This window comes from Camelina sativa, chromosome 1 (genome assembly GCF_000633955.1).
Source record: "Camelina sativa cultivar DH55 chromosome 1, Cs, whole genome shotgun sequence".
Taxonomy (NCBI): domain Eukaryota; kingdom Viridiplantae; phylum Streptophyta; class Magnoliopsida; order Brassicales; family Brassicaceae; genus Camelina; species Camelina sativa.
In genome coordinates this window covers 13,180,841-13,195,446 of record NC_025685.1, presented here as the reverse complement: position 1 = coordinate 13,195,446, position 14,606 = coordinate 13,180,841, and the positions used below count along the sequence as shown (strand labels likewise).

At 28.6% G+C, this 14,606-nt stretch overlaps 1 protein-coding gene across 1 annotated transcript in view; it reads left to right on the top strand.

Annotated features, from left to right (window-relative positions):
• The window catches only part of LOC104789517 (leucine-rich repeat extensin-like protein 4), a 3,134-nt gene extending 1,782 nt beyond the window's left edge, over positions 1 to 1,352 (top strand). The window contains exon 2 of the mRNA XM_019229760.1: positions 2 to 1,352. Coding sequence (XP_019085305.1) covers positions 2 to 827 — 826 coding nt within the window. The 3' untranslated portion in view covers positions 828 to 1,352. The remainder of the gene's footprint in view (position 1) is intronic.

The window sequence follows — 14,606 nt, the reverse complement described above, 5'->3', positions numbered from 1 at the left end:
CGCCGCCTCCACCGCCACCAGTTTATTCACCCCCTCCTCCACCACCGCCGCCACCACCTCCACCTCCATCACCACCACCACCAGTATATTCTCCTCCTCCACCACCACCTCCGCCACCACCAGTTTATTCTCCTCCTCCGCCACCACCGCCAGTATATTCATCTCCCCCACCACCTGCTCCAATATATTGCGTTCGCCCTCCACCACCGCCATGTCCCTTACCTCCGCCACCACCACACTACTCACCTCCACCACCGCCACATTACTCTTCTCCCCCACCGCCACATCACTCACCTCCTCCACCTTACTACTACAGTTCACCACCGCCACCGCATCACTCACCGCCTCCACCTTATCACTACAGCTCACCACCGCCACCCCATCACTCACCGCCTCCACCTTACCACTACAGCTCACCGCCACCACCAGCACCAATTTATACATACTCATCCCCACCGCCACCACCACATTCTCCACCACCGCCACATTCCCCACCACCGCCCCCACATTATTCACCTCCTCCACCACCTCCATGTATCGAACCACCTCCACCTCCACCTTGCATAGAGTACTCACATCCTCCTCCACCGACAGTCCATTACAGTTCGCCACCGCCGCCACCATCAGTCCATTACAGTTCGCCACCGCCGCCACCATCAGTCCATTACAGTTCGCCACCGCCGCCACCATCAGTCCATTACAGTTCACCACCGCCACCATCAATCCACTACAGTTCACCACCACCTCCATCTCCAGAATTCGAAGGTCCATTACCGCCTGTTATCGGAGTATCATATGCATCTCCACCACCACCACCCTTCTATTGATTCTTTCAGAGGTAAACCGTTTCAATTACTCTTTATCAAAAAAAAAACAAGACTTCGTTCATAGATTATTTACAGAGATCAAAAAAAGAGAACAGATTTTAAGAGTGATCAAGATTGTCTAGAAGAAGAAGATGATTTATTCCGATGAAAATAAGTGAGATTATTATTATTATTATTATTGTTATTAGGGGATTCCAGGAAGGAAGAAAAACGAANAAAAACAAAAAAAAAAAAAAAAAAAGTTTGTATAGAGGATGATGATAAAATCGGGGAGCAACATCTTCTGCTCCATTTGTTTTTCTTTCATTTTGTGTCTTTTTTTTTTCTTCAGATTAATTTTATTTTTATTTTTGTGTTCTATTCAGAGAGTTCCTAATTCCGTAGTGAAAAACTCGACCACATTTTTCTCTTTTTTTGGGGTTTCTGTTTTGATCTTATCAGAAGAAGATCTTTAGGCTTCTTACATTAGTTCACTTGTTTCTTGCCATATTTATCGAATAGAACCATAAACAATAAGATTCGTAATCTCTAAAGCCGGTGGTAGATCGAGAAACATTTTACTGTATTATATACCACGCGCAACTAATATTTTTTTATTTTTAAGTTTCTGTTAAATTAGTAATGATAAAAGACGTATTTAGAGTAAATATATGTGTGAAAACAATAAAGTTATTGAGAATCTGACTATAGGAGCTGTTAGAAGTCATCGATACAATTGTCAAATGTACGAAGAAGAAGAAGAAAACAATTGTATTCTTTGAGTTTTTTTTGATAATTTTTTTTGAGAGATATTTTATTTCTTGACTTTAGTTATTGAATTAATCATAATAATAATGGGCTGGGAATGAAATAGACTCTCTCTATTTGGTACTCCCTCTATGTCATAAAAATTGATGTTTTGGGATATTTTTTTTGTTTCACAAAGATTAATGTTATGTAAACTTCAAGAAGTAATCGTTGAAAATATTTAAAATTTTAAATTATTATTAGTTTAAAATTAAATAATATCTCTTTAGTCAAAGAAAAAATATACTTCCTCTGTTTCAAAATATAAGATGTTTTGAGTGAAAGCATGTAGATTAAGAAATAACCACTTTAAAAAAGTTCAACCAATCATAAAATAAATAATAAAAAAATAGAAAAGTAATCTAAAAGTTACTTAAAAAGTTGAAAACATCTTATATTATGAAACAAAGAAAAACTTCTAAAACATCATATATTATGAACAGAAAGAGTATTTAAACTCAGTAATTATTGTTTTCTTAAAATATGTAAAAACTTCTAAACATTCATTTTAGAGACAGAAGAATTATATTGGAGTAAAAATTCAAATTTTATTATCGAACTAGTAAACTGCCCAAAAAATATTAAAAAACTGAGACAACAGAAAGATATGACTGTGTGCAATAAAATTTTAATCTTTAAAAAGTTTACCACTAGTTAACAATTTGTTATTACTGCGTGCAGCTGATACACCATTGTTAACAACTTAACAATATTTTTAAACAACCATGATTTAACTCCTAAACAAAAAAAAAATTAAAAAGTGAAAAAGTGAGGAATAAGAGCCTTGATTGCCGCAAAGATTTTTAGAATAGTGCTAGTAGTATTGACTTGACTTATTTGAGAAAAAGAAGTAAATTTAGATTTCTTTGAATGCTGTGAATCCTTAATATGTGGGTCGCTTCATTTCACCTTTTTCTGTTCCTTCTTTATTTAATATTTCAACCTTTTTTTTTGGTCTGTGTTGAAAAATTGAAACTACAACAATATTTAAAAAATACTAGTACAATAGAGAGAAACAGTAGAATCCTGCCGACAGTTCAACGATTTCTTGCGTCAGTATCTATTTACGAGTTTACATTGATTTTTTTGTGTACTTTTATTAGGAATTTTACCTTTTATGTCATCGCTCTTTCTCTTTTGGTGGTAAGACAGATTATAGTATTGATCGAAAAAATGTATCAGAATTAGCACAATAAACGCCTGTCGTACCGGATTTGTGCTAACCGGATATATTGACAGGAGAGAACAAATGGTTTGTTCTTTCCCCAAGTGCAAAATCGGTTTAAGTATAACAAGTAACAACAACAACAAGTTGCTAAAATATTATAGGTGTCTTATGCGAAAAAGACTTGCAACTCTCTTTGTGACAAATTGAAAATACAGTTTTTTTCTTACACGTTAGTATCGTCTTTACGAAATGGAATAATATAAATGGATTCTTGTAGTTCTTATAAAAACTTAAATAATGGAATATAATTGTTGGCAGCAATCTCAGGAAAACGATAAGAAAAAAGTAATGGCCGAAGTAAGTGTCCTGCATCTAAGGGTTTTAGGATGCCATTAGATTTATAAGACATCATGGGGACTTCACTTAATCTATTCATAAAATTATCCATCAGTTTTGGGCTTATATGGTTTACTACACTAATACTATTGTGAATTGATGTTTTCTAATAAAATCTAATATTATTTATTAGTTAAATTAGATATGCTTATAGTGAGTGTCATAAAACATAACTTTCAACACAAACAAAAAAGGGTTGAAATATTAAAATATGATAGTATTATTAGTTAAATTAGATACTTACAAGTTTTATCATATGTATGTAACACATTACATTTCTTAACCTTTTTTTTTTTTGAACAACTACATTTCTTAACATGCGAATGCATTAATCAAAAAATTTAAAGTGAATGAATATAAACGAGGGTGGACAAATATATTTCACCATAGAAGAAAGTGGACCGACAGAAGGATAATGCTTTCGCGGGGTGAGTGGGGGCTGACAAGTCTGTTTATTCTTGTTTCGCATATGATTTTAAATTTACCCTAATATCTCTTTTTTTTTTACTCAATTCAATTCTCATATCACTTCTAATATTTAATTGCTTTCCACTAGTCAAAATATAACTGTACTATATATATATATATATATATATATGTAGATTTGGAACTTGAACATAAACTCATCTAAAATGTTATAATTCTCGTTGGAACTTAATGCTCTTTAGTACATTTGCAACTTGCAAGTCAGATTTTCAACCCAATAACTTTTTTTTCTTTACTTTTCATATTTGTGTACTTGGAATATTATTGGTCAATGAGTTATTTAAGACTTGGGAAAAATATGATAGAACTTTATAATTTTTTAATACTGAATATTGAAAACTTATCATTATTCGCATGTGTGAAGTTTCTAACAAATAACGGGTGAGTGGATACCTATCTAACGAGATATTTAATTAAGACTTAGAGAAAATATGTTGCATTTTAAAAAAAAATATTTAATATTGAAAACTTATAGTTTTTTTCATGTAAAGTTTTAAACGGATAATCGATAAACTTTATCAATTAAATTCTTAAATTTTCATAGATCAGTTATTTTTAATGGATAACCAGGTATACAAATTATTTTGAGAATTACCTAGAAGGATTTTTAAGGGGCAATTCTCATCAACAACACAAAGATATGTTTTTATTTATTTAGCACATCATCATCCCAAAATATGTGATTAATGTTTTGAAATTTCACTTCACAAATAATGAATGACCTTGGTTAGGTAACAAGTTTAGAATATCCTTTTTTGAAGTAAAAATGTAGAATAATTATTGATATTTATTTTAATATCATGCATATTGATTTTTTTTTTATTGTTCTACCCCTACCTTCATTAATGTATTGTTTTATTTGATATCATAAATTAATAAATTAAAAGAATAGAGATAAAATTGGAAAAGCTATAAAAAAATTGTATTGAAACATAAAATGGCAACGAATAGTTTCTAAAATGACAATAATTTGAAATGAAAGAATTATATTCTAAAGTTAAGATAGAGTAATAGGTTAGAAATGTTTTTTTTTTGTGAACGAAATGATTAGAAATGTTTGTTAGAAAATTCCAAATATGTCTATTTGGGAGTAGACGTTGGCCAAATCATTTGCCAGTTTTGTTTAGTTGTTTTTTGGTTTTTATCGTTAATCATTCGGATGTAAAATTAAAATATTGTAGTTAGACTTGATGATAAATAAATAAATCAAGATATTTTTAAACTATAGATAAAAGTAAAGTAAGTAATTTTCTTTTTAAATGTACAAATGTAAAGATATAAAGCATATATGGATGATATTACATTGAAAGAAAAATGCCAAAAATATATCAAATCCTTTACTTATTGCCCAAAAAACAAAAAGTTTATTTTTGAAGTATAACTTACGTTTTTTCATTTCGGTTTGCATAACCGTTCTTGATTTAAATCTGTTATATTTCCCAATACTTAGTTTAGTTCATCAAGTTCAAAACGACGTCGTTTGAGTAGTCTCCAACTTTGCCCAATCCTAAAACTGCATGGGTATTTCCTACAACATGCTTGTTCTTCTCCAACTCTCCTCAATTGCATTAATTAATTACAGACGTTAATTAAAAAGATCATGATGGCATAATCCATCATAAGAGAGTTCCACTAGTCCACCGTCACACTACCATACACAAGCTAAGAAGAATCAGAACCAGACTTTTTTTTGGAACTGTAAATTTTTATTAGTTTTACTTAAAATTTTGTAGATTATTATAAAAGTTTTAAATACTACAAACAAATACTACTTATATATGTATATATATTTATATATATACATACATATATTTATGATTATTATATATAATTTTAATAACATACATTGTGCCCTAGTGACTAATAACAACACTAATAGAAATTACCAAAATACATATTATGATCAACCTAATTTCTATATTTAAAAAAATATTTTGTTATTGTTCTTTAATAATTTGAATTTTTTTGGAATTGTAATTTTTTTTTAGTTTTACTTCGAATTTTGTATATTTATCATAAAAGTTGACATTGTGTGTTTTTTGTTGTTGTTGTGGAGAGAAATGAAGATGAAGATGAAGATGAAGTTGAAGTTGATAGAAAAAGATAAATAATTCAATTGTCGTATAAAAAAATAAATCGAGTAAACATTTTGATTTTGAATGGTAATTCACAAATGTGAAAATGGTAGTAAAACAGGTAAAAAATCGGTTTGATGATAGATGATAGGTATTGGAAATTCATTATAACGTACACATATCACAATAATCAATCAATGCATCTAAGTGTCTTTCTTTATTTCTCTTTCTCGTCTTTATTAACTTTGTGAATTGTTTTTTCTTTTTGTTTTTACATTAGATGCCACATTGATATATCATCATACTAAGAATATTTTTTTATATATATATTTTGTGTGTTTGTTAACAACATACATTGTACCTTAGTGACTCAATAACAATACTAATACAGATTACTAAACTAAATATTATGATCAACCTAATTTCTCTATTTTAAAAATTATTTTTGTTATTGTTCTTTGATAATTTGTTTTTTTTTTATTTTTGGAAATGTAAATTTTTATTAGTTTTACTTAAAATTCTTTATGTTTATTATAAAATTTTTAAACACTAATATATATGTATATACATATATATATATATATATTTAAGTTTATTATATATATATTTGATAACATACATTGTACACTAGTGACTAAAAACAACACTAATTCAAATTACCAAAATACATATTATGATCAATCTAATTTCTATATTTTAAATTTTATTTTTGTTATTGCTCTTTGATAATTTGATTTTTTTTTCTTAGAACTGTACATTTTTATTAGTTTTACTTTGAATTTTGTAGATTTATTATAAATGTTGACATTGTGTGTTTTTTGTTGTTGTTGTGGAGAGAAGTGAAGATGAAGATGAAGTTGAAGTTGATAGAAGAAGATTTGTATTAAAAAAATAAATCGAGTCAAAGCATTTTGAGTCAGCTTTTTTTTTTGAATGGTAATTCACAAATGTGGAAGTGGTAGTAAAAGAGGTGAAAAATTGGTTTAATGATAGATGATAGATATTCAAAATTTATTCTAATTTACACAGATCACAATAATCAATGCATCTAATTGTCCTTCTTTCTTTCTTTTTCACGTCTTAATTAACTTTGTGAATTGTTTTTTGTTTTCACACTAGGTGCTTCCCTACACAACACGTGGGTTGTGGTGTAGTAGGCACTTTCTTGTGTTTTTTGGTCTTTTTCGTTTTCTGATTTGTATTATTTCGTTTTAATTAGGCGTATATGGGCTTCGTAGTCACTTGTATTTATACACTATATCTTTATACTATTTCGTTTAGATGTATACAATTGTGGCGTTTATTTTTTATGAATTATGAGGATGTTGCTTTTTGCTTTTGAGGATCCAATCTTATCATTGACTGAAATTGTTCCAAATACATTTACTGTATTTTAGATTTTCTAATTAAATGCTTATGTAAACCCTTCATACGTTGATATTGCAATAATAAGTTATTTTTAAAAAATAACTATCTTCCGTGTAAGTGATTATGTTTATATGCCCATGTTTTGGTCTAATATCAATAAGATCGTTTCTGTTTTTCTTTAGTTGGTTTGAAACCAATTTGGAGTTAAGCAAATAATGGGTCGAATTATGGTGTTAATAAGTAATATAAATTCTTATGTATGTATAAGTATATATGTGACTATAAGTTTAGCTAACTAAAAAATTCTATAATATTTAAATATAATCTTGAACATATATATATATATATATTTGTGGGAGGAATGTATGGAATTATTGGATAGAAATTATTTTTGAGTTAAATGACCTTTTATGCCTTTAAAGTAAGTTAAATATTAATAAATTTTTATATGTGTCTTGGCTTTTTAAAAAAGGAATACCAAGTGTTTCCTTCCAAATTTGAAGTGACATAGTATTTTAGTTTTCTTATATGATTTTATGAACTTCAGTATAAAGGTTTTTCAAACTAATCAATACACTCACACTGAATGAATTATAAAATTTGAAGCAATGTTTATTTCGATTAATCATATGCTCTTTTAAATATATTAAATAAGTATGTTGTTGTTCCTACAAATAGGACAACATATATTATAGTTTAACCATGGAGTTAAGCAATGAAAATGGAACTTGTGATTGCAAGACAAAATGTTTATATATATATAATATGTTACACATTGATCGTTTAAAAATGAATAGGAACATCTAATTCTCAAATAACGTTGATTTTTTGTTAAAACCAACATATGTGAATTTAAATTTAACTATGCAAATTTAAAAAATAAATATGAATAGATTAGAAAGGCAAGAAATATAAAAGAAATATTTTTGTTTATATAAATAAAATAAAAATTGAAAAAAATGTTAAATATATATAATACTTTCTAAATTAAAATATAAAATCAAGCTCTTATAACACATATAAGATATAACAACATTTATTGGTGGGAGAGGAGGAGAGAATGATTACTATAAGATGATAATCCAAATTAGATAATGGAGATGAATCTTTAAAAAATAGAACAATGTAAAATATATGTATAATACTTTCTAATTTAAAATATAGAATCAAACTCTTACAACGCATATGAGATATAACAACATTTGATATTGGTGGGAGAGGAGGAGAAATTGATAACTTATAAGATAATAATCCAAATTAGATAATGGAGATGAATCTTTTAAAAAAAGAACAATATAAAATATATATCATGTAGTCTCTAAAATTAAAATTTAGCATTACAAATTTACAATGGTATTTCATTTGTTTTTTACAACCCATACAACAAAAATAAGAAATCAAGAAAAAAAAACGAAAAGTGATTTGAAGTATTGTAGAAGAGAATGAGAGAATGTGAAAATGAGATAGTAAAAGAATGTCAATATGAGAGAACAAGAGATTGAGAGAATGCTTATTTATATGATAAGAAATGATGGAAGTTACATATAGAATTATGGAGTTACAATAGTAATTTATTGTGTTTGAATAAAATTGAGTGGTGGAATATGATTAATGCATAATTTATTGTATTTTCAGTTATAATTTTATTTTAATGTGTGAGTTAAATGTATTGTGTTTATTGGGTCTTAAATATTGTTTAAAGCAATTAGAAAGCAAATAAAAAATAAAAAAAAATAGAAAACATTAAATGAAAATCAACCAATAAGGAGATACCAAAACCTTACTTTTACATATATGATTAGATGCTATATTGATATATCATCATACTTAGATTAATATTATATATATATTTTGTGTTTGTTAACAACATACATTGTACCCTAATGACTTAATAACAACACTAATACAAATTATTAAACTAAATATTATGATCAACCCAATTGCTATATTTTTAAAGTTATTTTTATGGGCAATTGTCATAAATACCACTAAAATAGGTTTTTATTCCAAAAATACCACAATTTAGTTTTTTTCCAAAAATACCACATTATTGAATTAAAGTTCTAATACTAAAAACTTATTCCTAAATTCTAAATACTAAACCCTACCCCTAAAAACTATACCCTAAAATTAAATGTGTCAACCCAAACCAAAAAAAAAAAATTCTACATCCTTAAAAATCCATTTTTTTTGTGTTTGTGGTAATTTTGGAAAAAAAATTATGTGGTATTTTTGGAAAAAACAACTAAAATGTGGTATTTTTGGAAAAAACCTTTTTAGTAGTATTTAAAGGAATTTCTCTATTTTTATTGTTCTTTGATAATAATTTTTTTTTTTGGAACTGCAAATTTTTACTAGTTTTACTCAAAATTTTGTAAATTTATTTGAAAAGTTTTAAACACTAATATATATATGCTTATTATATATAAATTTGATAACATACATTGTACCATAGTGACTAACAACAACACTAATACAAATTACCAAAATACATATTATGATCAACCTAGTTTCTATATATTTAAAATTATTCTTTGTTATTGTTCTTTGATAATTTGATTTTTCTTTTGGAAATTTTTTTTATTAGTTTTACTTAGAACTTTGTAGATTTATTATAAAAGTTGATATTGTGTGTTTTTGTTGTTGTAGAGAGAAGTGAAGAGATGAAGTTGATAGAAGAAGATAAAATGATTCAATTGTCTTATAAAAAAATAAATCGAATCAAAGCATTTTGAGTCAGCATTTTGATTTTGAATTGTAATTCACAAATGTGAAAATGGTAGTAAAGGATTTTAAAAATTGGTTTAATGATTGTAAAAGAGGTAAAAAATTGTAATTCACAAATTTATGTGTTTGCGTTCTTAGCGGGAAATTTACGGGTTTGCGTTTTTGGTGGAAAATTTACAGGTTTGCGTTTTTGGCGAGAAATTTATGGGTTTGAGTTTTTGGCGGAAAATTTACGGGTTTACGTTTTTGGCGGAAATTTTTACGGGTTTACGTTTTTTGCGGGAAATTTAAAGGTTTGCATTTTTGGCGAGAAATTGCGGATTTGCGTTTTTGGCGGGAAAATTAGAAATTCTGAATTTTGACAAGAAACTACGGATTTCAATTTTTAGCAAAAATTATGGATTTGTGTTTTGGCGGGAAAATTGCAGGTTTGAGATTTTGGCGGGAAAATTATGATGATGTTGATGATTTTAGGTTGATAATGTAGAAATTCATGGGTTAGTGGGTTAACTCATAAACCTATTATAACCAAACTCATTTGACTCATTAACTCATTTAATCATCTACTCATTTAACCCATCAAGTCATTAGGGTTAAAATTTTCAACTCATTAGGGTTCTTGATTTGAGTTGAATTGAGTTGAACCATTAGTCTTGATCCATTTTGACACCCATAAGATAGATAATAGATATTGGAGATTTTTTTGAGGTCATAAAAGAAATGTAAAGTTTACATTTTTGTGTCACAAAATTATGTAAACTTTACTTCTTTTATCAAAGGTATATCTAATTTGTGATCAAATATATATTGTAAAGATATAAAGCATATGTATAAGTATAATACGATAATCTTTTGAAAATTTATTAAAAAGAAACTTAGGTGATTTAAAAGTTGACTGTATTCAAGACTTAAGTAATAAATGATTAAGGAAGTTGCAAAATTTAAGTACTTAGTTATGGGCATATATAAATGCATCAATATACCGAATACGGAGTTTACGATAAAATTTTAGTTAGATTATAGAATAACGTTGAATATTCGATATTAATATTCAATTATTTAGATTCAACATAAAGTGAAAAATTTGTTTCAACGAAATTGTTGGTAACTGATGAAGAGACAAATATAAAGAGAGTTCAGAAGACATGACTATTTAAATAGACACACGTCAATGACGTCATACACCTATTATAACAAAAGTTGTGATGAAAAAGTATAAATAAAATATTGTAAAAAGACACAACTCTACAATGAACAGATATAACTGTTTGATTTAAAAAAAAAACAAAAAAAACAAAATATTTACGAAAATGTACTATGAAAAATCGCAACTGTCTGCAATTGATTATACCTAATAATCCATATAAACTGCTTTCAAATAGAAGATATCTTTATTACCATATTGAAAATGTCAAATTCAAGAACTCACTATATAATTCATCTAACTGTTCAAAAAAAAAAACATAGGTATTTTTATTAAATTTTTATATTTAAAATTAACTAAAAGTTGTAAATTAGATTCATCATTCCAAAAATCTTTTGTTAAATCAAAAATTAGAAGAATTTCTTTACTTTTAAAAGAATGAATTTTAAAAGAATGAATGCTAGAGAATAATAATTTAAAGTTGTATCCCCATCCATGAGTTTTGAGTATACCACTTTCTCATGCGGTTCATACTTCTCTATATACATATAAATTATAATCACATGAAGATGGACAATATATTTAATTATATGTCTCAATTTACTTTGATGAGGAACTTTTAACAATTAAGAAATGAGTTACATTTCAAGTCTAAATCCCTAAAACTTATTTTAAGGGTGTTTCATTCCTCAAAATGAGTTCGTTTGTTCCATAAAATCTGGACGACACACTTTTGCATATCAAAGAGCTGATCATCAATTGGGTTATATTGTGTAATTGCGACATCTCCCTACGTTTTTATGCTCGACACATAAAACCAGTGCCGGCTTAATTAGGGGGTGGGCATTGCGACCGCTCCGGGTACGTAATTAAAAGGGCATATAAAAGGGACACAAAAAAAGCTTTTTTGTAAGTTTAAGGAGCAAAATAACAAAATTTGTAAGTTAAAGGGGCACAAAAAAAATTTGTAAGCTAGAAAGGGCACAAAAAAAAATTTATAAACCAAAGAGATCCAAAAAAAATCAATAAGTTTTTCAACAGGTTAAAAGTGGGCATGTAATATGTTTAAGCCGGCACTGCATCAAACACACGCACAAAAAATTGAAAATGATTTTTGAAGGTTTAATGGTTCAGTTTAGGAATGTTAAAAGTGGGTTAGGGTACCCCGAAACCCATGTTTAATGTTGGGTATGCGGACCTGTTTTTCTATAAAAAAAATATGAGTTTAAAACGGGCGGGTACCCGAAGCTAGAGAATCTTACACGGTTTACCTTATTTTAAAATATGGGTACCCATCGCCATTTTTTCTCTTACTCTATAAAAGAATCACGAAGTTTTATGTTTTTCCCATTTAGAAAATCAAAACACGAACCCTGAACCATAACCCAATTGAACTTAAGTTCTTTATTGGATATACTACGTTGTCGGTGAAATTAGATTATGATGAATAAGATCAAGAATCATTGCGAGTATGAAAATTTGATAGAGAGTTTACAGTTACATAGTACAAGATTCTCAATGGCTCATTCCCACCAATTTATTGAAAAATAGACACATGGTTTTGGGTATGGGCCAATGATCAAATTGAGCCAACTGTGAACAGATCCAAATTGGGCCTAATGTGATGGGTATGAGTCGAGTCAGATAACTATAGTTGATCTCGATTCTCTCCATGTTATGTTAGAAATACAAAAACGTATCAAATCCTACAATTTTGTTATTCTACGATATTTTACGAGTTCTCATTCTGCAGTTTTCTTTTATTTATGTTATTTTACCATGACATAATGTTACCAATTATGTTATGCTACTAATCCAAGTCTTACTAACATAAATTTTTTTGACAACGATTTATTTAGATAACTGGTTTAATACTTAGACTGGATAAATCTATATATAATAACAATAGACTGGATAAATCTATATATAATAACAATATGAATAAATGCGACCAACAATTGTATTTTTTCAATCGTACATGTTGGATATTTTCCAAAAAGTTGTGATGGTTCATTAAAACGGTTACTTATGAAAAGTTACAACGGTTCACTTTTATAACAACCCATCCCGTAGACCCCACTAGCCTCACTGCTAGCTTGCCCCCATATATCCAAAGTGGATTAGGATTGATGCCCTGCAGGGCCAGCTTCGGGTCCGTTGGGGCGGCTAGCAGTGAGGCTAGTGGAGTCCGCGGGACGGGTTGTCACAACTGTATAGTTGTGTTTATTGGAACATTCGTATCTTTTGAAATATATATATATTTGTTTGTTTGAACTGTTTTCATTTTTTTGTCATGACACAAAATAATATAAATTTCAGTCTCAAAAGTTAAAAGAAGGAAAAAAGTCAGACATAAACACGAACAAGAAGCACGCGACGAATCTTTGTTGCTTTTCGGCTGTTGTAATCCTCTTTGAGTTTCTGATTCCCAAGTTTCTCCCCCACCAAAATAGTGCTTCTAATACAAACTCACCATCATAACCTTTTGCACGTTCCATCACTATTCACTAGTAGATTTTTTTCAATCGTTATTCACGTTAATAAATGATGATTTACGCCAGTAATATTTCCAATATCAAGCAACTTCAGTATCCGTTCTCATATTTGATTTGGCTTCTTCAAAGGTGCACAAACTCCACAACAGATTTATCTCTCTTTTGAGGAAAAAATAAAACTATGATATTTCTCCACCAGTAGATGAAGATTCGATGTGACTACAACAGAACATATGATGTTCACACAAAAATGACCATAATTTATTTTTGGTCGAGTAAAAAATTAATAATTGTGGGTGTCATCTACGATATCCATCCATACTAAAATAAGTTTATTCTTCTTTACTCAATTAATTTATTGTGTTAAGTATGGACCGTTCAAGAAGAACTTTGTCGCTGAGACTTGAGAAGGACTCACGTGGACGCCAATGCCTGCTGAAACTTATATTTTTTGCATTACGCAACTTTGTTAAATCTAAAATAATAATAATAAAAAAAGCTATTGGCGTAGGCGAAAAATCTTGTCAAAAATATATTACAAATATTAAGAAAACAAATCCAAACAAATTAATTGATTAAATAACAAGAAAAAAAAAAAAAAAAGAAAAACAAGTGGGTGATGCATAATGATCCATCTTCTTAAGTGTGGTAGAAAGAAAAGCACCCACAACTACACCATTAACCTATCTTGTCCTGTCCCTTGAGGTTTCATATTTTTCTAGTTCTATTTTATCAACTTTGTATGGACATCATTTTTGCAACCTTTGAGATGTTGATTCGTTGACCTCCACCTGTGAATTTTATTAGTTTGTCTCTAGTCTCTCTAATATGACACATGATTATCCATTAATGGTGTTTTTAATAGTTTTTTCTAGGATAATATATGTGAGCTACTTATGAGGTTTTTGCAAATTTCATAAGGTTACAATTTGCAATCAACAACCGTTATATTAATCATTTGTTACTTCAAACATCCACCTAGCCATAATCTTACGTTATTTAACAAGAAACCATTCATCATTTATATACAAGAAAAAAAATGTCATGTCATTTAATACTCATAATATTACATTCAACCCTTGCTAAGGTATATAAGGGTTTATGAAAATCAATATGAAATTATATATGTACTTT